At 48.3% G+C, this 24,955-nt stretch overlaps 3 protein-coding genes and 2 pseudogenes across 4 annotated transcripts; 3 read left to right on the top strand and 2 right to left on the bottom strand.

Moving 5' to 3' along the window:
• Positions 1-76: 76 nt before the first annotated feature.
• Positions 77-454, bottom strand: LOC117192885. The gene has a single exon (XM_033397631.1). The coding sequence runs from the start codon at positions 452-454 to the stop codon at positions 77-79; it is 378 nt and encodes a 125-aa protein (XP_033253522.1).
• A 9-nt stretch (positions 455-463) lies between these two features.
• Positions 464-5,992, top strand: LOC108158901 (probable G-protein coupled receptor 139). Its single transcript, XM_033397630.1, is given in 8 exon segments — positions 464-508; positions 2,951-3,169; positions 4,557-4,728; positions 4,805-4,931; positions 5,177-5,371; positions 5,429-5,611; positions 5,670-5,964; positions 5,966-5,992. Coding segments are annotated over 8 exon segments (1,263 nt in total).
• Positions 5,993-6,797: 805 nt separating this feature from the next.
• LOC117194092 (Bardet-Biedl syndrome 4 protein homolog) lies at positions 6,798-9,436 on the bottom strand. 2 transcript variants are annotated; one of them, XM_033398734.1, is made up of 6 exons: positions 8,632-9,436; positions 8,404-8,557; positions 8,044-8,338; positions 7,412-7,498; positions 7,130-7,341; positions 6,798-7,030 (listed from the first exon to the last, which is right to left on the bottom strand). In XM_033398734.1, the coding sequence occupies exons 3-6, from the start codon at positions 8,156-8,158 to the stop codon at positions 6,863-6,865; spliced, it is 582 nt and encodes a 193-aa protein (XP_033254625.1). In that variant the 5' UTR covers positions 8,159-8,338; positions 8,404-8,557; positions 8,632-9,436; the 3' UTR covers positions 6,798-6,862. The 2 variants fall into 2 exon arrangements, with proteins under 2 accessions (XP_033254625.1, XP_033254626.1); XM_033398735.1 differs by lacking the exons at positions 8,404-8,557; positions 8,632-9,436 and having other exon boundaries at positions 7,412-7,980; positions 8,044-8,131.
• An 11,294-nt stretch (positions 9,437-20,730) lies between these two features.
• Positions 20,731-22,043, top strand: LOC117194043 (annotated as a pseudogene).
• Positions 22,044-23,221: 1,178 nt separating this feature from the next.
• On the top strand, positions 23,222-24,534 carry LOC117194078 (annotated as a pseudogene).
• Positions 24,535-24,955: the final 421 nt, after the last annotated feature.

Genomic DNA, 24,955 nt, shown 5'->3' with positions numbered 1-24,955 from the left:
AAAGTGTAGTATCTCTGCTGCTGCTTTTGTGGGTGCTGTTCCTGCTGCTGCTGCTCACTCACGACTCTGGGTTTCATTAGAAGTGATGGTAGGAGTGGAGGGAGTGGATGGAATGGTAGCTGGTCAGGTGATTCGACACCGGATGCGCGATGAGCGGTGCATGCGAGATGAGTGGTGCATGCGAAATGAGCGGTGCATGCGAAATTAATGGTGCGTGGTGTACTATAGTCGGTGCGGCAACGTAGTGCGAGGATGTCACCAATGGGGCGTGGTAGCCCAGACCGAGCGACAGGCCACGCTTGGCCTTCACAGAGCCCTCCTCTGCTCCTTGCTGCTGCTGCTCTTCGGCCACGGGTGCGGATTCGGGTGCGGGTGCGGGTGCGGCCAGGATGCAAGTAGCACAGGCAATCAGCAAAATTAACTGTTTCGCGATGTTTTTCCAAGAGTTTTTCATTAACGAGTCATGACCGTTGGGCAATCGAGACCCATAGAAAGAAAGGGTGAGGCAGTGGGTTTTTAATATTTCGCATTTTCCATTTTAAAAGGAATGTTCAAAGAAACTCAATTTCAGTACTTACAGTGAAATTCATGATTAATGATTGACTCGCACGGGGCACGGACACTTCACACTGAACACTGGAGGCACTGTTTCGACCGGGTTCTCCCGAAAATTCAACTAACTTTGATGGAACTTCGATGTCTGTCCGTCTGTCCGTCCGTCCGTCTGTCCGTCTGTCCGTCCCCTTCAGCGCCTAGTGCTCAAAGACTATAAGAGCTAGAGCAACGATGTTTTGGATCCAGACCTCTGTGATATGTCACTGCTACAAAAATATTTCAAAACTTGGCCCCGCCCACTTCCGCCCCCACAAAGGGCGAAAATCTGTGGCATCCACAAATTCAAAGATACGAGAAAACTGAAAACGCAGAATCGTAGAGGATGACTATATGTTCTAGAGTGTGAAATCTGAACCAGATCGTATAATTATTATAGGCTGAATCAAGAAAACAATTTCATTCTTTCTCGCTCTGTCTCTCTCTAACACACAGGTTTCATGGTCGGTTTTGCCAATTGCAAAATATGAGTTCAAGGATCTCAGAACCTATAAGAGCTAGAGCAACCAAATTTGGTATCCACACTTCTGTGATATCGGACCTTGACCGTTTTGTGTCAAAATTTCGCCACACCCCCTTCCGCCCCCGCAAAGGACGAAAATTTGGGGCATCCACAAATCTCAGAGACTATTAAGGCTAGAGTAACCAAATTTGGTATCCGCACTTCTGTTAAATCTCACTATAAAACGTATATCTCAGAGTTTCGCCCCACCCCCTTCCGCCCCCACAAAGGAGGATACGAGAAAATCAAAAACGCAGAATCATAGATATTGACCATATCTATCAGATTGCTGAATCTGGATCAGATCAGATAATTTTTATAGCCAAAAGGAACAAATCAATTTGCAGTGGATACGCAGCGCCCGACGTCACGCTCAGACTGATTTTCTGTCTCTCTCGCACGCACTCTTTGTCGTGTCGTTTAATATTAGCGGCGTCTGCCGGAGAGCCATACTGACTTAGTATCGGGTATAAATGTAGAGTTGCGGTGTCCGCAGCAACTCACAACGTTCCCCCTCGTTAATGTTCAACAAGTGCATGGGGATAGTAGGAGCAGGCAGAGCAGGATAGGCCAATCGGCCCAGCGTGGCTCCAAGCCGCATCTGTCTCCTGTCGTTCTAGTGAAATGTTGCAATAAAAAAATCTACCACACACTCACAAACTAACACGAGAGAGCCCGGCGTTAATTAACGGTATAGGGAAGTGGCCGGAAAAAAAACCAAAAAACAAAAAAAAAACGAAATAGCCTGAAGTTCCTTTGCCGCTTAAGTACAGTTTTCTGTTTGTATCACATTTCCTGCCAGTCCCCCTCGTTGTGCTTGTGGGTGTGGGCGTGTGAATGTGAATATGCGTGCCACCTGCCACCGGCTGCGATGAAAAACAGTCTTATGAAAAAGGACAAAAGTAACAGCAGCTAACAAGATAATTGTAATCCCTGTACAATCCCTGCAAGTTAGCAAAACAGTAATGGCCATCGACGACACAAGCTTAAAGGGCATAAAGAGAGACGAGACGTAAAGTTAAAGCGGATGCTCTTTAGTGGAACGGAATCCTCAAAATGGCAGGATTTTTCCCTAGAAAAACTAATGAAGACTATCGTTAGCTTATGGCAGAGTGAAGATACGCATGTGGGTATGATTTTCATTGAAAGACCATTGAAAAGCCTCCAGTAACGAAGTGTCTTCTCTGGCCATAAAGATTTGTCGGCAGAAATTTGTCGTTTTAAGAGCGGTCGGACACCTGCAACAAACTGAACAGAATTGAATCGGCTGCCTGGAGACCGTCGTCGCCGTTGTTTGATGACCATTTCGTTTTGATGGAATGTTCAATCGTAAAGAATAATTACCCGCCACAGATGTAGTCGTACGTCGCGGCTCAAAATGTTGACAAAATCGAAAGGCCAATCCATCAGCATCAAAACGCTGACAAGCAGCCAACGACAGGCCAGGTCCAGGCCCCACTCCACGGCATCCACTGAGCCGCCGCACAGCTAATTCAAGAATTATGCATACCTGATGAGGCAATGCTGTCGTTGTTTTAGTCGTCGTTCAGACTGGCATGGACAAGAGGGTGGAGTGGTTGGAGATTGCAAAATATGTGCTGCAAACAGGATTCGATTCAGATTCAGATACAGATACAGATTCGGATTGGTTTTTGGGCCATTAGCCGAATGCAACACCTTCGACGACGTGTGGACATGTCGACATTGATTTGCACCACTCACCTGGCCGAGTGTCATATGCTAACCGTCAAATAAGTATCCAAATAATTAATGCCAATTAATTTCTGGGCTACGCCCAGGCACGACCACTTACCGTTGCATTGCATATTCCATTAGTTACACTTGCAATGCCACGGAAAAACGCGGGCAGGACGGTATGACACGGTGCTTACCATCAGGAGGAAGCTTACGAATTGCACGCTCTCTCGCGCAGGATTTTCTTTGGCCTCTGGCACGGGCTTGGATTTTCAATTTGTTTGGCAGGGGTACTGCCAGGGTGAAATCTATAACTGGCTGAGGGCCTACAACAGCATTCATGGCTATGTATCCCTAATGGTAAGTACTACCCACCCCATCTGCACAGAAACAAGACTAATGATCAACAATACAATGAAACGAATGGCTTGGGGTTGGGACAAGGGCTTGGGACTGGGATTGGGCTTGGGCTTGGGGTTGGGATTATCGTCATAAAGAGTCAAGAAATGAAAAACTGTCCGAAAAATTGTGCAAAATGTCTTGCCACGGATTGTGTATCCGTCAGCTCCTGCTGATGAATCTTTGGGGCTCCGACACCTTTGAACTTTTGCCAAGCCCATGAAACTGTTGGTACTTTTTTGTGCAGCTCGGATCAATAAGAGTAATGCGTTGGGCACAATTCACAAATCATTGTCTTTCGGTCTGTCAGGGTTTTCCTTTGCATGGATATGAAGAAGGTTTCGATGTGGCCACGAAAGTTAATTTACATATTTCAAATGTTCAGCAAACACAGTTATTACCGAATAATGGTCGGTTGGTTCAAGTCGACAATTAGAGCAATTATTTGATTTTTATTCGGTTTGGGAAAACGGAAAAGGTTAAATGGAATATTAACGAGGGGGAACGTTGTGAGTTGCTGCGGACACCGCAACTCTACAGTTATACCCGATACTTAGTCAGTATGTCTCTCCTCCGGCAGACGTCGCTAATATTAAACGACACGACAAAGAGTGCGTGCGAGAGAGACAGAAAATCAGTCTGAGCGTGACGTCGGGCGATGCGTAGTAAGTGCAAATTGATTTGTTCCTTTTGGGTATAAAAATAATCCGATCTGATCCAGATTCAGCAATCTGATAGATATGGTCATTATCTATGATTCTGCGAATCTGCAATATTGTGGATGCCACAGATTTTCGTCCTTTGTGGGGGCGGAAGTGGCGGGGCGAAGTTTTGAAATATTTTTGTAGCAGTGACATATCACAAAAGTCTGGATCCAAAACAACGTTGCTCTAGCTCTTATAGTCTTTGAGCACTAGGCGCTGAAGGGGACGGACAGACGGACAGACAGACAGGGCTCAATCGACTCGGCTATTGATGCTGATCAAGAATATATATACTTTATGGGGTCGGAAACGATTCCTTCTGGACGTTACACACATCCACTTTTACCACAAATCTAATATACCCCAATACTCATTTTGAGTATCGGGTATAAAAATTAATGTTTAACTGAAATTAAATGAAAAGCAGGATGTAAATCCAAGGGAAACTCGAAAAATAAAGCATTTCCATTTTGATGGGTAGTGCGGCCTGGCCCTGGCCTGGCCCTGGCACAGAGTCAGTAAAAGCGTGGAGATGGGGCGATGTGGCAGAGTTCGATAGAAATTCCCCACCACCCCACCTTTATGAATAACTCATCCCTTGGTTGCTTTTGTTTTCCCTTTTCTGTTGGCCCAAACACACACAGATTTGCATTTTCGGAACGATAGCAAACATCTTGAACATAATGGTGCTAACCAGAAAGGAAATGGCCAAGGCGCCCATCAACAACATACTGAAGTGGTTGGCCGTCGCTGATATGTTTGTGATGCTCGAGTACATACCCTACACCTCCTACCAGTACATATACATGGAGCCGGGTAAGCGTCACCGTCTTCTCCCCTTTATGGAGAAGCTCCTCTCCTGCTAATGCCTTCATTACGCACTGTTTTGTAGGTGATAAGGACCTGAGCTATGGGTGGGCCGTGTATCTGCTGGTGCACATGCACTTCACTCAAATCCTGCACACAATTTCTATTGGCCTGACAGTGATGTTGGCCGTGTGGCGCTATGTGGCGATTAGGTGAGTGGACTGGCTGGCCAGGCTATTGTGATGTGCTGCAGTAGCGTTCGGCTGCTATCATTCATTCTGATTAAGGCATTTGTGCAGAACAATCCATACCGTCTAACCCACATCGGCATCGAAATCAAAGTCTGATTAGATATGGACGTCTGTCTAATTTGATTAACACGGCAGCAATATGTCTGTTTCTGTTCTTCTTTTCTGTCTTTCGTTTATAGCCAAATGTTACCATCTCTTTTCCACAGACATCCAAATGAGGGCTGTGCCAATTTTCTGCTCGCATATTCCAGGGAGGCCATACTCTTTCCGTTCATCATTTCGCCGATTCTCTGCTTGCCCACGTACTTTGTGTTTCAGGTGCGGGAGACGCACGATGTGGACACTGTGGACCACGAGGCCCTTTACCATGTGTACTTTGATGCCGACTCGGTTCTGTACAGGTGCGTGTGACCCGCACATTATCATCTCCATCCCATTTGCCTTCCTTCCTCCGACAGTTTCAATTTCTGGATATATTCCGTGATCATCAAGCTGTTGCCGTGCAGCGCCCTGACCGTCATCAGTGTCGTCCTAATGAATGTCCTGTACGAGGCCTCGCGTCGTCGCCTCAAGCTGAAGGACTACGGCCATGCCAACAAATATGCCACCCAGTTATGCCTTAATGACACCAAGTCCAAAAGGTGGGTACGCGATCGATGTGATTTCTGTTACGTCTGCCGTGAGCTAACATTTCTTTAGGCCACCGCGATGCGATCGGCGAAACGATCGCACCACTCTGCTGCTGGTGGCAGTGCTGGTGCTGTTCCTGGTCACCGAATTTCCGCAGGGATTGCTCGGACTGCTGTCCGGGATGATGCAGAAGTGCTTCTTCGCCCACTGCTATCCGCCCTTCGGGGAGCCGATGGATATCCTCGCCCTGATCAATGCGGCTGTCGGCTTCGTGCTATACGGCCTCATGTCGAAGCAGTTCCGCACCACCTTCCGTTCGCTGTTCTTCAAGCGGCACTTCGGCAGCACAGAGATGACCCGGATATACCCGCGTCACCACCACGTGCGTCTAAGGGGGGAGAAGATTGAGCAGAAGGCCAAAGCCCGACAGGATATGGCATCTCAAAGATGCAAAGATGGGCTTGCCTCCATTGGAATTTCCAAACTATATATACTTTCTAAAAGTGTTATTATCTGTGAGCTGAGAATTTTGATCGGTTAATTGATTAATTGATGGATTCGACATGTGATTTGGCTGTTGGAGCAAGTGCCATTTCCCTTCCTATTTAGCTGCTGATAAAAGTTATTGGATTACGGTTTAAGCTTAAAGATTAAGGGATTTTATCCTTTATCAATTATCCATTTGATGTTTCATATTGATGTGCGTTTCGGTAGCTTAAGATACATACATGTGTAGGTCTTGCCACGTAAGAAATTAAACTACAGATTATTCCAGTGTTTCGTATACTCTATGCCTATGATATGCCTAGGTCCTATATACATGTTACATCTCTATGTGTATCTATATCTGTGACCAGAGCTGAAGCCGCATGCCATGCCAGGAGGGCAAGAACGCGAGAGCCCCAGCGTTATACTGCCCCTCCTGTCATCAGGCAGTACCCAGCCTCTACAGTTTATTCGATCTATGTATGTATTTATTGCACTTACGGTTGCAGTTTACTCTATAAAGTTAAGTACCGATGCATTTTACGAGTATCATCCAAGTAAAACAAAGAAACCTTCTATTTAAGTGTTTTCACGTTCGAATAAATGTTTGATGTGAGTTAAGCATCTTTGATGCCAACAAAGATTCTTATGGGATGGGAATAACCCAGCAGACTTCTCAGCGGTGGAATTATCTTCTTCTTCTTCTTTATTCATATCAGATTTACATCATATTATACGCATCTATGTAGAGTACTTCCAATGAAGAGATTTCCAATTTAGTTCTGGCTGACAACGGCATTCACCTCCAGTGGCAGCTCATCTGGCCGCAGGTCCGGCGCCGTTGCCAATGCCGCCTCATCCGACTCTGCGGCCTCCAGCAGCATTCTATTTCCTTGATTCGAGATACGAAGCAGAGACTTGAGTTTCGTTGCCTGGAACTTGTACTGCGAGAAAGCGAGAATGTTAAAGCGTTTAAAGAAAGTAGCCAAAACGAATTCGTTTTGGAGGCATTTGCTATTCGCGTTGCATTCGAGGCGACTTACTTCCGTGGGCAGCATCAGGTCCTGGGCCTGGCCCATGAATCGATTGTACTGCTCCGTGGCCAAAGCGAGGCGTCCCGTCTCGTAACAGAAGAGGGCAAAGTTCAGGAGCACCAAAGGATTACGTCCGGCGCCATGCTGGCCAGTGGCCATGCTACTGGACCGCTCGAGAGCCACGAACGCGTTGTCCACGTCGTCCAGCTTGCGCAGACAGACTGTGGATGGGGAAGAGTAGATATCATCTTGAGGACGAAATGAACGTAAGCATGGCTGGTTCCTACTTACGGCCCAAGAGCATGTAGCACTCGGCATTGTCCTTGCGCAGGTTTATGGCTGCGGCCAGCGTGTGAAAAGCACTGGCGTATTGTTCAGCTGCGTCCGAGATGGGGTGAAGATGAACAGATGCCCAGCTTTAGAAAAAAAGTGCAACGAACAATGTGGGGAAGCCCAGCGTCCAGTTGGGCTTTTGGTTGGCACATTTTCCAAATTTATGAAATATGAGTCCCCTGCTGTACAGCAGCTCCCCCAAGCATTTATTTGCATCTTTAGCCAGTGTACCACTGGACTATGCCCTCTGCCACACTTATTGTTCCCATTGTCCGGCTTTGGTCCATTCATTGCGCCTCGATGCCCCACGGCACGTGCCTAACCCGGACTCTGTAATCCTACAAATAACAAGAGCTGCATGCGTTCTTTTTGCAGAACAATGGTATTGGCTTCCAATTCCAATAAGCCCCGCTGTGCAATTCCACTCAGCTTCAACCCAGCTTCTGCATGGACATGGCAGGTCAACATTTACATGCTGGCCACAAAGGGAACACAACAGTGGACCAAGTCTTTAGGATCACAGACATCTCCGTTTGGAAAGGGAAATAGGTCAGAGGTAAACAGAACAGGCACCGACTGTCAGTACTCACAGGCTATGTAGATGAGGCTCAAGTTGTAGAGAGCATTGTAATTAAGCGGCGAGAGCCAAACGGATTTGCGCAGCGATGAAACGGCATGGAAAAAGGTTAAGTATTGAAATGCCATCAGAACGTCAAAGCGCCAGCGCGAGAGTGGCTCATTCAAGTGTAATTAATCCCCTACCGCAATGAATTTTTGCTTTTTGAAGAAGCACAGACCAATGTTCTTCCACAGCTCGGCGATTTCCGGCTCAGCGTTTGCGATTTGGCTGTACTTGCCCAGGGCGCCATCCACATCGTTGCGGGACTGTCAAAGAGAACACCAGTACAACAGTTGATTGGGTTTGGGGTGCTGCAATTGTGCTACGCTACCTGCAGAATGGCGCCGAAGGCCAATAGGCCCTTTGGGGAGCATTTCCGTTCGATGACGACTTCCGCCAAGCGATCTTACGCCTTTTGGGTCTCATTGATTTTCAAGTACAGATCGCTGATTTCAATCAGCACCTCCGCATTCTCCGGCGTCAAACTGAAGTCAATTGTTGGGTGATAAGGGTCCACAGCAGAGACGTCATTAGCATCGCAAAGCGGATGGATACTCACTGCAAACAGTTCTCGAGGACATTGATGGCCTGCTGGTATTGCTTGTCCTTGCGATAAAGCTCTGCCAGCCGGACGTGGCTCTCCATCTTCTTGCCCGTCTGCACGGCCAGCTCGAAATATGGGCGTGCCTCGTCCTGCTGCTTCTTGGCCATCTCCAGCTGGCTCTGAGTGGTCTTATTTTTTATTTTATTCTACACAAAAAAGGCTTTTCGATTTGTTTTGACTGACAGCTTTGAAGGTTGGGTTGCCATGGCGGCCATAGTGGTGTGGTGTGGATAGTTGTTGGGGGGAGGGAAGGGAGGGTACGGTAAACGGCACATTAGGGTTGCCTAGAAATTAACTTGTTAAGTGGATTAAATCCTGCTGGCCAAGAGCTGTCTGGCCGGTCCTAATTCGGGGCCTGTGCAAATTCCCCGGCTTGTATTTTTAATTAGCTGCGACGAAAATGTCCAAAACTCATTCGAAGCTAATCGAAATGCAATAAAAACAATCTATAAATGCACTGGGCAAGGTAAGGTAAATAATTGCCAGGCCAAAGATACGAGTACTTTGTAGACAAGCAGTTTTTCTTTTTTCTTTGGTATCTCCAACAAGTTTCCACGGTACGCTCTTTGTTGTCGCAGCTCCTATCTATGACACCGCCTAATTACTCAATTTAATTCACACCGACAAAAGTGGCAAATGTTTGCAAGCGTTCGCTTAGGTTCGGTTCGGTTCGATTCCATTTGCGGCCGTACTCGTAGTAAACATGTGATCGAGAGCTACATTTCAAGTGCTTACCTGGCCAAAACCAAAGCAGTTAATGCACTAAATATCGTACAAGATCACCAAGATAACCATCGGCCGCATGATCGCGGCGCTGATCTCAAAGCGTTTCCAAAACACGCTGCAACGGGAAGTCGCAATGCAATGCTTGTCTCTCAAGCTCCCGCGCGGACGTTTGAGCGATTGGCCACTGAATGGTACATTAGAGCGAGCGAGGGGGAGAGAGTTGTGTCGGTATTTGGTGGGAGAGGGGCGAAGAATCCAAGCAGTTTCTGTCACTTTCCTTTTGCAGTACTGTGAATTAGGAAGAACATCAATGCTATTGTTCGCCGTCATTGGCAAGTTACGCCTAAGAGATAGTTTTATGAAGAACAGAGAGTCGTGCAACTTTTCGTTTTCCTAATTTTATTTGCGGCCTCAAGATTAATGTAAACGGTTTGCTTTCAAGCGGTTCAAAAATATATATTGTTTATTTTATTTTTCGCGCTAAACCTAGGGATGAGGATGTAAAATATCGATGCACAAAATAATATATCGATATGTAACTCTGACAAAAGCTTGCCACCATGAATCGATTCGACATTCGACAAAAGCTGAAATGTATGAATGATATCGTAATATTGCAGTGCCGCCATCTGTGAATTGCTTCTCGAAATATGGGAGTCCTAATTCAATTATGGTACCATTGTAAATATGATTTACACCCAACGACACTTCAGCCCGGTCGGCATGGAGATGGAGGTGGCGGCGACTCCTCGTTTCGTGTACGCACATTTGTGCGGCTAAAGGTCATAAAAAAGCGACTTATACGGCATTCAGCAGAGACAGAGGCCAGCCCCCCAATCAGCCTGCAGGCTGGGAATCATTCATGTGAATTGCAAGTGCCGCTCACGTTTGCTTCTGTGGGAGGTCGTAATTCAGTGGAGAGCACACAAGGCGCTTGCCAGGACAGCGGAAGGAGCCGGGGCCAAGTCGTAAAGAAGCAGCAAAGATATGGGCCTGGCCTGTAACAAATACGCAGGCCCGTACGCGTACGCGGATCGGGCCAGATCTGACTTTAGCTCCAGTCTCTCCAGCCCAGCCCTCTCCGCCAGCTGTGGCGCTTCCCAATTTATGCAATCCCAGCGAGGACAAGGCTTTGTTCGAGTGCCCAGTTTATTATTTGTCCATGCCTAGACACCCAAATATAGTCGTAGACAGGGGGCGGCAGGGAAGTGGCCAATCGGTGCAGAGACAACAGCACAGCAGAGGCGGCAGGCATTTGGATATACGTGAGTGAACCGAATAAGTGTGCTTTGTTTCTGCCTCTGAAGATGCCCGAACGGGGGGCAGGGAGGGCCCTTTACGCCGCCTGCGATAATATTTAATCGCAAATTGGTGTTTACACTTTCGATGGGGAGTACTACAGCCCCGTCGGGGTGATTTGGGGCAAGAGATTGGCAGGGCTTAGGCATGACACTGCTCGGCACGGCATTGTTTTGTTTGCCCTGCACTTGGCTCTGGTTTTCCTGCCACAAACTGCTGCCGAAAATCTTTTGACACATTTTCGGTAGAGAGCCAAAGGTGCGGGGGGCCATTAGCATAACTATGGAATGTCAGGGACAACAAAAAGCCAACAAAAATTGTCAATTCTTGCAACTGGCACTGGCACTGGTACTGGCAGAATGTGGCTGTGGATCCTCTGTGGATCCTCCGCCTCGTCCTGTGCATGGCTGGAAAATATGCGTGTGCTGGTGCTGTGGCTGTCGGGCGGATAAAAAACCAAAAAACCAACAAAAAACGAGGGGGAACGTTGTGAGTTGCTGCGAAGACCGCAACTCTACGGTTATACAATAGAGTTAGTCAGTATGGCTCTCCTCCGGCAGACGCCGCTAATATTAAACGACACGACAAAGAGTGCGTGCGAGAGAGACAGAAAATCACTCTGAGCGTGACGTCGGGGGCTGCGTAGCCACTGCAAATTGATTTGTTCCTTTTGGCTACAAAAATGATCCGATCTGATCCAGATCCAGATTCATGATGTCCATCATGGCCACATCATATTCAGAAAGGTAAGAATCACATATCAATAAATAAGACCACTCTTACATCTTATATATATACTTGGGCGTCGCTTGGAGGTACGTTAATGTACATAGACAGCCCCTTGAGGTCTCTGATCTGTCCAGTCCGTTGTCGAGTCTCTGCTGCTCGAGGGTGAGGTCAAGTTCTTAGATAAACGTAACCCCGAGCGGAAGGGTTCTGGGGCCTGGATTAGAAGATGGGCCAGGAGGAAGTAGTGCTTAACGAAATCATCCTGGAACAGACCCTCATCTCCTTTTACGAGACGATTCGCCAATCGATGGGCAGCATTATGGATCAGTCTTCATATTTTATATTTTATATGGAATATTTCTATGTAAATGGCTTGATTTTCCGCTTTCAACTGCTGCATGTTGAAATATTTGAGTATGAGACGAAATACTTTTGCCAAGAAATCAGGCAGAGAGAAAGAAGGTCGAATGCTCTTTTATGCTTAATTAAATTTCGTTTTGTCCTTCCGTTTGGTGTCTGCGACTGTCGGGGTGCCAGGGGGGTGGGTGGCAGTGGGGGGGGGGGAGTCCTAATTCAATTATGGTACCATTGTAAATATGATTTACACCCAACGACACTTCAGCCCGGTCGGCATGGAGATGGAGGTGGCGGCGACTCCTCGTTTCGTGTACGCACATTTGTGCGGCTAAAGGTCATAAAAAAGCGACTTATACGGCATTCAGCAGAGACAGAGGCCAGCCCCCCAATCAGCCTGCAGGCTGGGAATCATTCATGTGAATTGCAAGTGCCGCTCACGTTTGCTTCTGTGGGAGGTCGTAATTCAGTGGAGAGCACACAAGGCGCTTGCTAGGACAGCGGAAGGAGCCGGGGCCAAGTCGTAAAGAAGCAGCAAAGATATGGGCCTGGCCTGTAACAAATACGCAGGCCAGTACGCGTACGCGGATCGGGCCAGATCTGACTTTAGCTCCAGTCTCTCCAGCCCAGCCCTCTCCGCCAGCTGTGGCGCTTCCCAATTTATGCAATCCCAGCGAGGACAAGGCTTTGTTCGAGTGCCCAGTTTATTATTTGTCCATGCCTAGACACCCAAATATAGTCGTAGACAGGGGGCGGCAGGGAAGTGGCCAATCGGTGCAGAGACAACAGCACAGCAGAGGCGGCAGGCATTTGGATATACGTGAGTGAACCGAATAAGTGTGCTTTGTTTCTGCCTCTGAAGATGCCCGAACGGGGGGCAGGGAGGGCCCTTTACGCCGCCTGCGATAATATTTAATCGCAAATTGGTGTTTACACTTTCGATGGGGAGTACTACAGCCCCGTCGGGGTGATTTGGGGCAAGAGATTGGCAGGGCTTAGGCATGACACTGCTCGGCACGGCATTGTTTTGTTTGCCCTGCACTTGGCTCTGGTTTTCCTGCCACAAACTGCTGCCGAAAATCTTTTGACACATTTTCGGTAGAGAGCCAAAGGTGCGGGGGGCCATTAGCATAACTATGGAATGTCAGGGACAACAAAAAGCCAACAAAAATTGTCAATTCTTGCAACTGGCACTGGCACTGGTACTGGCAGAATGTGGCTGTGGATCCTCTGTGGATCCTCCGCCTCGTCCTGTGCATGGCTGGAAAATATGCGTGTGCTGGTGCTGTGGCTGTCGGGCGGATAAAAAACCAAAAAACCAACAAAAAACGAGGGGGAACGTTGTGAGTTGCTGCGAAGACCGCAACTCTACGGTTATACCCGATACTAAGTCAGTATGGCTCTCCTCCGGCAGACGCCGCTAATATTAAACGACACGACAAAGAGTGCGTGCGAGAGAGACAGAAAATCAGTCTGAGCGTGACGTCGGGGGCTGCGTAGCCACTGCAAATTGATTTGTTCCTTTTGGCTACAAAAATGATCCGATCTGATCCAGATTCAGCAATCTGATAGATATGGTCATTATCTATGATTCTGCGTTTTTAGTTTTCTCGAATGTGCAATATTGTGGATGCAACAGATTTTCGTCTTTTGTGCGGGCGGAAGGGGGTGGGGCGAAATTCTGAGATATACGTTTTGTAGTGAGATCTAACAGAAGTGCGGATACCAAATTTGGTTACTCTAGCTTTAATAGTCTCTGAGATTTGTGGATGCCCCAGATTTTCGTCCTTTGCGGGGGCGGAAGGGGGTGTGGCGAAATTTGGACACGAAACGGTCAAGGTCCGATATCACAGGAGTGTGGATACCAAATTTGGTTGCTCTGGCTCTTATAGGTTCTGAGATCCTTGAACTCATATTTTGCAATTGGCAAAACCGACTATGAAACCTGTGTGTTAGAGAGAGACAGAGCGAGAAAGAATGAAATTGTTTTCTTGATTCTGGCTATAATAATTATACGATCTGGTTGAGATTTTACACTCTAGAACATAGGACGGACGAACGGACGGACGGACGGACGGACGGACAGACGGACAGACAGACAGGGCTCAATCGACTCGGCTATTGATGCTGATCAAGAATATATATACTTTATGGGGTCGGAAACGATTCCTTCTGGACGTTACACACATCCACTTTTACCACAAATCTAATATACCCCAATACTCATTTTGAGTATCGGGTATAACGAGGGGGAACGTTTTGAGTTGCTGCGGACACCGCAACTCTACAGTTATACCCGATACTTAGTCAGTATGCCTCTCCTCCGGCAGACGCCGCTAATATTAAACGACACGACAAAGAGTGCGTGCGAGAGAGACAGAAAATCAGTCTGAGCGTGACGTCGGGCGCTGCGTAGCCACTGCAAATTGATTTCTTGCTTTTGGCTACAAAAATGATCCAATCTGATCCAGATTCAGCAATCTGATAGATATGGTCATTATCTATGATTCTGCGTTTTTAGTTTTCTCGAATCTGCAATATTGTGGATGCAACAGATATTTGTCCTTTGTGGGGGCGGAAGGGGGTGGGGCGAAATTCTGAGATATACGTTTTATAGTGAGATCTAACAGAAGTGCGGATACCAAATTTGGTTACTCTAGCCTTAATAGTCTTTGAGATTTGTGGATGCCCCAGATTTTCGTCCTTTGCGGGGGAGAAAGGGGGTGTGGCGAAATTTGGACACGAAACGGTCAAGGTCCAATATCACAGGAGTGTGGATACCAAATTTGATTGCTCTGGCTCTTATAGGTTCTGAGATCCTTGAACTAATATTTTGCAATTGGCAAAACCGACCATGAAACCTGTGTGTTAGAGAGAGACAGAGCGAGAAAGAATAAAATTCTTTTCTTGATTCTGGCTATAATCATTATACGATCTGGTTCAGATTTTGTCATCTTCTACGATTCTGCGCTTTTGGTTTTATCGTATCTTTAAAAATGTGGATGCCACAGATTTTCGTCCTTCGTGGGGGCGGAAGTGGGCGGGGCGAAGTTTTGAAATATTTTTGTAGCAGTGACATATCACAGAAGTCTGGATCCAAAACTTCGTTGCTCTAGCTCTTATTTTCTTTGAGCACTAGGCGCTGAAGGGGACGGACGGACGAACGGACGGACGGACGGACGGACGGACGGACGGACGGACGGACGGACAGACGGACAGACAGACAGGGCTCAATCGACTCGGCTATTAATGCTGATCAAGAATATATATACTTTAGGGGGTCGGAAACGATTCCTTCTGGACGTTACACACATCCACTTTTACCACAAATAAACACAAATAGAAACAGAAATTGAAATAGAAACACAGATACAAACACGAACACACACAGGGAGAAAGGGAGAGGGAGAGAGTTGGGAGATGCGGCGATGCGGAATGTTTATTTGCTGTAAAATTTGAGGCATGGCATGCAACGCTTATGAAATAGAATTTTTGCCACAGCAATGGAATTCGTTCCCATTCATGCCCCAGCACCGCACCGGACCGAGCGCACAGGAGAACAGAACGAGGCATGCCGCAGCAGACCACTTCATGTAATAACTCCATTTGAGCCGCTGGCCAGCGGCAGGCCGAGCATTTTCGAGCACATGAATGCAAATTGCTTTAAATGGCAAAATGGGAAATGCGAAATGTGATAGCATTCGGGTGGCGGCAAACATCAAAGCGAAATGCCCATTAAACATTCACCAGTTGAATTTTGTGGCATCAACAAGGGGCAGAACGGAATACGGATGTGTGCGTGTGAGTGGGCCTCTGATGTTGACGCATTTTGTTGCCCTGCTAATTTGACTTTAATAAAACACATAACGCAATTATGCTGTTGCTTGGGCGTCTTGCTCCTAAAAACTAATGAGTTCGGTTCGACAGTACGTTAATTTTAACCGGAATTCACTGGCAGAAGCCAGCCCCCAGACAGAGATACAGATACAGATACAGATACTATTCCGCTCACATATGTATTCATTCACTCGACCGACTGCCCAAGTGAATCATGCTCGAGCGATTCATTCATAAAAGCGATATATAATTCATAAATAATTCAATTTAGATCGAATGCGTCAGCTTCTGCTAATTAAAAAACAACTAGAGGGCCACGATGTTCGAGGTATCGACGCGATGGTACCCTAAAATATGTAGGAAGTCTTTTGGAAAAGTATTGACTTCCATTGATTGCCTATAATTACCCCTACTTCCCAGGGTTTAGGGTTCACCAGGAGAAACGTTTCTTGTTTGTCTAAAGATTTCCCAGGGCCTAAGGTTCCGTTTGATGGCAGGGTATGCGGGTGGCGCATAAAAATCCGCGAAAGGAGTTGGCTGCACCCCACACAGATGCACAGGGGACTGTGTGTGTGTGTGTGACGTCATGAAGGTCAACAAACAAACAATCCATGGAGATCAACCAGCCACCAGCCCCCATCGACGACGGCTGGTCAATTGAAGAGGTTAAATTGGTGCAGTGCCTCTCCCTCGCTCTCGCTCTCCCTCTCTCTCTCTGTGTATTTGGGGTCAGGCTTAGTCATGTCCCCGGGGTGCTAATGCTAAGGCCCCAAAACGCCCCAACTATATTGCTGGCGAGCTGTACTACTTCCTAGGGATGCTTTTCTCTCAGTAGAGCCATGGCATCCTGGTGCATCGATGTGCGGCTGGTCAGGAAGTCTTGCGGCTGCTTTTGCCCAGTGGGTGCTGACAGCTCATTAGGCCGCCACCGTATGAGGCAGGCAGTGCAGGCATCCGTCTTTAGGTCTTTTGCACCTTTCTGCCGCACCTGAAAGTGTGAAAGTGAGGCGCGTGGTGGCCACCTCTTGTGCTTGGGCGTGGGACACAACTGACAGATTTTGACAATGTGCGTCGGTCTGTGGATGCCTTGGCACTTGATGTCTGCCACTCCACGCCGCCTGCCGCCCGTTCGTTCAACCGCATCCGAACATGGAGAGTTGTCAACCAGTTGACAGGACATGGAAAAACAGCGTTAACCACATGTCCTTCCAAGTCTTAAGAGCCTTCCCTTTCCTCTCTCCTCCTCCCCTCCTCCATGCCTCTGTGGCAATCACTTGATTTGATGGCCCACAACTGCAGGAGCTGCTGCAGCAGCCACATAAAATGCAGTTTCCATTTTTGTGGAAATTTGCGTTGCACAAAAGTCGGTGCTGTGCTCTGCTGTGCTGCTGTCCTCCCCCGCCGTAAGTTGTGGCATTTTTCAGGAGAATTAAGTTAATTAAAAAGTTGCAAGATTTGTAAAGTAATTATCATAAACAAGGCAACTGTGTGCAGCATCTTTGTCGCGGGATTGTACTTCAGCTCTTGTTCGGTGGTACTTGCCCCGCCTCCCCCTCTTCCGCCTGCTCCTCCACCTCCTGCTCTGTGGTTCGTCTTCTCCCAGTCGTTGATGGGTTCTCCCTGTTGTTGTTGGTGGCGCCTCTTCTCCCTGTGCAGATAAAGTTGGCTGCCAGGGAATATAAACACTTCAAGTCGTTCCGCCTGATGCGCTCAGCCAGCCACACGTGAGAGGTGGTGCTGGTGGTACCACTTGCCAAAGGCAACTTCAAAGATGCTCCGCTCCAAATCTGAAATCCAAAGAGGGAGAGAAGCCAGAGGCAGCTCAGAGAGAATGAATGCAGAATGGAATCAAGAGATATGTCAGATGGCAGTTGGCAGATGGCAGTAGCCGTAGCTAGCCATGTTCTGTGTGGCAGTTGCACAGGCAGTGTGGCAGTGGCTGCACTGACAAAAAATGAGCAACTACGAGACAGAGGAACACACTCGGCGCAGAACAAAGGAGACGGTGAGGGGGAGACACACACACACACACACACACGTTGAAAACAGGTACAAATGTGGAGCTAGCGGTAGCCACATCCACGTCAGCTGCAGTGAGGCGCCACACCCAGCCTCCCCAGCAGCCAGAAAGAAGTCATTGGAGCTCGTTGAGCCGACATTTTGTTATTGCCGACAGTTGCGGCCAGCGCTGGTGACACTTGAACATAACTGGGTTCTGGGCTCTGGGTTCTGGGCTCTCGGTTCTCTGTTCTGGGCTCTGGACCGCCTTTTGTGCCCCCGCTTGAGTGCACTGATTATGCAGCATGGAGCCCAAGAATCTCTCCCAGAAGGGGATTTACAGGGCGAGAGCGAGAGAGTGGAGAGCCCCAACAGTGCGCGCTACGATTTACAGCCTCTTATATTTGTTGGGGGTGCAACTAGGGCTAAGAGACTCCTGCCTTAACATTGTTCGTACACTTAAATAAACCTTTGACCTCGCAGATGATTAGAACTCAGTTTTGCTGATTTAGCTTTGCTTTAAGCTCATTGAACAGGTTTTCTGCAGCTATAAATAAACTCCAGAGTCAACAGTATTTGCATACATTATTATTCATCTCTCGAACTGGAACCTATTGCAGTTTCTGCTCTCAATCGCCAAGCAAAATATGCGATTACACGCGGAGAAAAAGCCCCGAGAACCGAATGTTTCCACTTCAATTTAAAAGTGTACATATGTATATCTATTGGATTTGCTCCGAGAGGAAAAATCGTAAAAAGAAAGTGTTCATCGTTTCATTCTCTTTTCTCACTTACCCACAATCTTTCTGTTCTTTTCTTATATTATCGATTCTGAATATTCTGATAAATGGTGATTCGACAACTCTGAAGTTGCGACAAAACCGCAAATTTCCTAATTGGTAATACCTCACCCTATTATGAACTTCACTTGGAACGAGAGCACTAATTCCTTTTTGCTTCTCTTCTTCACTGCACTATCCCATCGTGGAGGGGGAAAGGGACAAAACTTGACGAATTTTCAAGCACGCACACACACTCATAGCTGGAATTCACGTGATCGAACGAAAAAACATTTTAGATTTTGGCACACGAAAAAAAAGAAATTATGCAAAAAAAATATGTTTTTCTACACATACATATATCAAACATTTTACATATACATACATATATCACACATTGCAGCACTTTTCCTTCGTAGATCTGAATTTTGTTCTCTATTTCGCCTCATTCCGCGCCCCCGCCCTTGATCAAACGCATTTTCCTGCATTAAAAGACTTTTTTCTGCATTTATGTTTCATTATTGCACTAAACTTCACTTCATACATCTGCTGGGCAATTTTCCCGTTTGATTTTTCGACATTTTCCGGATTTTCACGGAATCGTGATATACATATATACATATATACATATATTTGTGTATGTATGTATATGTAGGCATTATTTTAGCATGAACTCTTTTTTTCATGTGTGAAAATCTAGTCTGTGTTACTATGTATTTCGTTATTTCGCCTTTTTTCGTTTCCTTCTTCGTTTTCGCAAAAGTACCCAAAGCGAGCATGGGAGTGAGAGAAAATACAGGAATGTAGGAAGGGGAGCAGAGATCGAAGAATTCACTCAAATTTTTTCAGTCGAGCCAAGCGCGCGCTTTTAAGTCAGCTGCGCGTTTCTATCCGTGAAAATGCGGAAAATGGTGGAAAATCAAACGGGAAAATTGTCGCGCAGATGTGTGAAGTGAAGTTTAGTGCAATAATGAAATATAAATGCAAAAAAAGGGTTATTTAATGCACGAAAATGCGTTTGAACAACGGCAGGGGCGCAGGTGGCAAAATGGAGAAAAAAATGCAAATCTACTAATGTTTGATATATGTATGTATGTGTAGAAAAACATATATTTTTTTTAAATTTTTTTTTCGTGTGTCAAAATCTAAAATTTGTATTCGTTCGATCACGTGAGTTCCAGCTATGAGTGTGTGTGCGTGCTTGAAAATTCGTCAAGTTTTGTCCCTTTCCCCCTCCACGGTGGGATAGTGCAGTGAAGAAGAGAAGCAAAAAGGAATTAGTGCTCTCGTTCCAAGTGAAGTTCATAATAGGGTGAGGTGTTACCAATTAGGAAATTAATGCCTAAAATTTGTGCTCCTATTGGAAATCATTTTGTGCGTTTCGTTTGCGGTTTTGTCGCAACTTCGGAGTCATCGAATCACCATTCACCAGAATCGTCAGAATCGAGAATATGAGAAAATAACAGAGAGATTATGGGTAAGTGAGAAAAGAGAAGATTTTATCTAATGCAACATTGTAGCGCATGAATATAAGTATTTTCACCATGGTGCAGCGCAGTCGACTCCCTGCTGGCGATTTGATACCAAAATAATACTTTTATGGGGGACCAACTGGTTCTTGCATTTAATTTGTATATAATACCCATACCTAAAACGAAAACAAAGGAGGTCCACATTCCCTCGAGCTGCATATTTCTTTTCTGGTTTTGACTAATTAACGAATAATCCCAAATATTTAATGTTTTCATGTCTCAATGTCCCATAAAGCATCAGCATCATTAGCCAAGTCGATATCGCCATGGCTGTCTGTCCTTTTGTCCGTGTGCGCCCTCTGGTTGATGGGAGTATCGGGTATAAATGTAGAGTCGCGGCCGTAGCTGCGATTCGCAAAGTTCCCCTTCGTGTAAATATGGGTTTGTGTCTCCTTACTATGCCGTTTTTCTCTGAGTGTACATTCAGAGCTCTCATCGAACTAATGCCAATTTTAATGCTATTTTTCAAGGACCATAAAATATGGAATGTTTCTGCCACCAATCAAGGGTATTAAAGGCCTCTCTGTGGTCGAGTTTACAGCTATCAAAGTCATGTTTGTCTGCCATGGCAATTTCTGAGCGACTGAACGAATCACGGTGATCGAGTGGGACGGTCCGTAAAAGGCGAATGCTCGATAAGAGGCCCCCCGAAATGCAAGTCATGATTGGTGGCAGGTTTTGCGTTTGTTTTGCTCTCGTGTTTCGCTTTGGCTTAGTCTCTCTCGCTCTCGCTCTCCCTTCCTCCTGCCCTGTTCTCGAGTTTGGTGATAAGGTGGGTCTATAAAAAACCTGACAACAGGCCACGGAGATTCAGTTGTTTGTCGAGTGGCGCTGCGAGAATGAATGCTTGGCAGAGTCTGACGCGACGCCTGGCCGTCGCCACACGCCCCATTCGATCGTTGAGAGGTTCCTCGGCCCAGGCACAGGCACGGCCACAGGCCCAAGCGAGTGTCGCGGCCCTGCAGGCAGCAGTTCATGCGGAGCTTCATGCCCGGCGGGGAGTTCAGCGACGCCTCCATTGTGTAGTTCTCGATGGGCATGCGGCGCCGGTACGGGGACATCTTCATCCTGCCAGGGATGTTCGGACGCAAGGACTGGGTGGTAACGTTCAACACCGGCGATATTGCCACTGTGTTCCGCAATGAGGGGGCGTGGCCGCATCGCGAGGCCTTCGACTCGATTGTGCACTTCCGGCAGCACATTCGACCAGACGTCTATGGGAGAACCCTAGGGCTGACGGCGGGGTAAGTAGGCCCCACCCCACGTGTGCCCGCTTTAGCGATTAGAATCTAATCGGAAGGGTTGTTCTGCAGGCAGGGGGAGGACTGGGGCAAGATGCGCTCCGCCGTCAATCCGATCGTCATGCAGCCCAGGGGCCTCCGGATGTACTTCGAGCCGCACTCCAACATCAACAACGAGTTCATCGAGCGGTAAGGGTAGCTCCCCCGAGCCACAGCATGCTGCAGCGCCTCATGGACATCGATCCCAAGCTGGCCCTCATCATGGGCCTGGAAATCCTCTTCGCGGGCATGGATGCCACGGCCACGCTGGTCTTCGCCGTGCTACTCACCCTGGCCAAGCATCCGGAGAAGCAGCACAAGCTGCTCAACGAGGACACCATGAGGGACATGCCCTACCTGCGGGCCGTGATCAAGGAGACGCTCCGCTTCTACCCCAACGGCCTGGGCACCCTCCGCACCTGCCCCACCGGCGTCACCCTCTCGGGCTACGCGGTGCCCCCGGGCACCCCCGTCCTGCTCGCCGCCAACGCCCTCATGTAGGACCCCGCCCACTACCCGCGCCCCGACGAGTTCCTGCCCGAGAGCTGGATGCGCGATCCCCAGTCCGGCCAGAAGATGCAGGTCAGCCCCTTCACCTTCCTGCCCTTCGGCTTTGGGCCGTGCATGTGCCTCGGCAAGCGCGTGGTGGACCTCGAGGTGGAGACCAGCTCATACGCAACTTCCACGTGGAGTTCCTGCACGATGCCTCGAGGCCCTACAAGACGATGGAGCCGGCCATAGACTTTCGCTTCAGGTTCACAGACATCCAGGAGTGAGAGGATTAGAATAGAGATTAGAGTACTTCCAATAAACTAAGCCCCCAAAATCGATCATTTTCGAGTCTAACAACATTTAAATGTTTGGCGGTTGGCGGTTGGTGGCGAGAGGGCGGCCTGTGCGGTGCTCTGGTCAGGTGTTCTGGCCAAGAACTCTGCTCTGGCTAGTTCTAGCGGCTAATTTTGTAAAATTGGCGTAAAATTAAAAATCGTTCGCTCAATTTTGCGAGCGGGCTAATGGCAGGCTTTGGCAGGAGCCTTTGCCGTGGCTGAAATTCCCTGCTTTTTGTGTACTGTTTTCCGGTTGGAGCCGCCCCAATAACTAATCTGAAGAGCCTCTGCCTCTGCCTCGGCTCCTCCTCGCCCCGACGTTTCATATTTCTAGCTGGTCCCCCTTCACCCCCTTCCCCCCGTCTCTTCTTGCCCCTTTTCCCTTTGTTTTTCCATGTTTTTTGTGAAAAATTTCATACTCATCAAGTTGACAAAGAAAAAGTTTTTCATTATTACATTCGCTGTCATTTGGGCGCAGAATAGCTTGGAAAAGTTATCACCTCTGCCTGCCCCTTGCCCCTTGTATCTATATATGTATACATATATTTGTGTATGTATGTATATGTAGGCATTATTTTAGCATGAACTCTTTTTTTTCATGTGTGAAAATCTAGTCTGTGTTACTATGTATTTCGTTATTTCGCCTTTTTTCGTTTCCTTCTTCGTTTTCGCAAAAGTACCCAAAGCGAGCATGGGAGTGAGAGAAAATACAGGAATGTAGGAAGGGGAGCAGAGATCGAAGAATTCACTCAAATTTTTTCAGTCGAGCCAAGCGTGCGCTTTTAAGTCAGCTGCGCGTTTCTATCCGTGAAAATGCGGAAAATGGTGGAAAATCAAACGGGAAATTTTCAAGGACCATAAAATATGGAATGTTTCTGCCACCAATCAAGGGTATTAAAGGCCTCTCTGTGGTCGAGTTTACAGCTATCAAAGTCATGTTTGTCTGCCATGGCAATTTCTGCGCGACTGACCGAATCACGGTGATCGAGTGGGACGGTCCGTAAAAGGCGAATGCTCGATAAGAGGCCCCCCCGAAATGCAAGTCATGATTGGTGGCAGGTTTTGCGTTTGTTTTGCTCTCGTGTTTCGCTTTGGCTTAGTCTCTCTCGCTCTCGCTCTCCCTTCCTCCTGCCCTGTTCTCGAGTTTGGTGATAAGGTGGGTCTATAAAAAACCTGACAACAGGCCACGGAGATTCAGTTGTTTGTCGAGTGGCGCTGCGAGAATGAATGCTTGGCAGAGTCTGACGCGACGCCTGGCCGTCGCCACACGCCCCATTCGATCGTTGAGAGGTTCCTCGGCCCAGGCACAGGCACGGCCACAGGCCCAAGCGAGTGTCGCGGCCCTGCAGGCAGCAGTTCATGCGGAGCTTCATGCCCGGCGGGGAGTTCAGCGACGCCTCCATTGTGTAGTTCTCGATGGGCATGCGGCGCCGGTACGGGGACATCTTCATCCTGCCAGGGATGTTCGGACGCAAGGACTGGGTGGTAACGTTCAACACCGGCGATATTGCCACTGTGTTCCGCAATGAGGGGGCGTGGCCGCATCGCGAGGCCTTCGACTCGATTGTGCACTTCCGGCAGCACATTCGACCAGACGTCTATGGGAGAACCCTAGGGCTGACGGCGGGGTAAGTAGGCCCCACCCCACGTGTGCCCGCTTTAGCGATTAGAATCTAATCGGAAGGGTTGTTCTGCAGGCAGGGGGAGGACTGGGGCAAGATGCGCTCCGCCGTCAATCCGATCGTCATGCAGCCCAGGGGCCTCCGGATGTACTTCGAGCCGCACTCCAACATCAACAACGAGTTCATCGAGCGGTAAGGGTAGCTCCCCCGAGCCACAGCATGCTGCAGCGCCTCATGGACATCGATCCCAAGCTGGCCCTCATCATGGGCCTGGAAATCCTCTTCGCGGGCATGGATGCCACGGCCACGCTGGTCTTCGCCGTGCTACTCACCCTGGCCAAGCATCCGGAGAAGCAGCACAAGCTGCTCAACGAGGACACCATGAGGGACATGCCCTACCTGCGGGCCGTGATCAAGGAGACGCTCCGCTTCTACCCCAACGGCCTGGGCACCCTCCGCACCTGCCCCACCGGCGTCACCCTCTCGGGCTACGCGGTGCCCCCGGGCACCCCCGTCCTGCTCGCCGCCAACGCCCTCATGTAGGACCCCGCCCACTACCCGCGCCCCGACGAGTTCCTGCCCGAGAGCTGGATGCGCGATCCCCAGTCCGGCCAGAAGATGCAGGTCAGCCCCTTCACCTTCCTGCCCTTCGGCTTTGGGCCGTGCATGTGCCTCGGCAAGCGCGTGGTGGACCTCGAGGTGGAGACCAGCTCATACGCAACTTCCACGTGGAGTTCCTGCACGATGCCTCGAGGCCCTACAAGACGATGGAGCCGGCCATAGACTTTCGCTTCAGGTTCACAGACATCCAGGAGTGAGAGGATTAGAATAGAGATTAGAGTACTTCCAATAAACTAAGCCCCCAAAATCGATCATTTTCGAGTCTAACAACATTTAAATGTTTGGCGGTTGGCGGTTGGTGGCGAGAGGGCGGCCTGTGCGGTGCTCTGGTCAGGTGTTCTGGCCAAGAACTCTGCTCTGGCTAGTTCTAGCGGCTAATTTTGTAAAATTGGCGTAAAATTAAAAATCGTTCGCTCAATTTTGCGAGCGGGCTAATGGCAGGCTTTGGCAGGAGCCTTTGCCGTGGCTGAAATTCCCTGCTTTTTGTGTACTGTTTTCCGGTTGGAGCCGCCCCAATAACTAATCTGAAGAGCCTCTGCCTCTGCCTCGGCTCCTCCTCGCCCCGACGTTTCATATTTCTAGCTGGTCCCCCTTCACCCCCTTCCCCCCGTCTCTTCTTGCCCCTTTTCCCTTTGTTTTTCCATGTTTTTTGTGAAAAATTTCATACTCATCAAG

Source organism: Drosophila miranda (genome assembly GCF_003369915.1).
Source record: "Drosophila miranda strain MSH22 chromosome Y unlocalized genomic scaffold, D.miranda_PacBio2.1 Contig_Y2_pilon, whole genome shotgun sequence".
NCBI lineage: Eukaryota > Metazoa > Arthropoda > Insecta > Diptera > Drosophilidae > Drosophila > Drosophila miranda.
The sequence above is the reverse complement of the archived record's forward strand: the minus strand, read 5'-3'. Positions and strand labels throughout refer to the sequence as shown.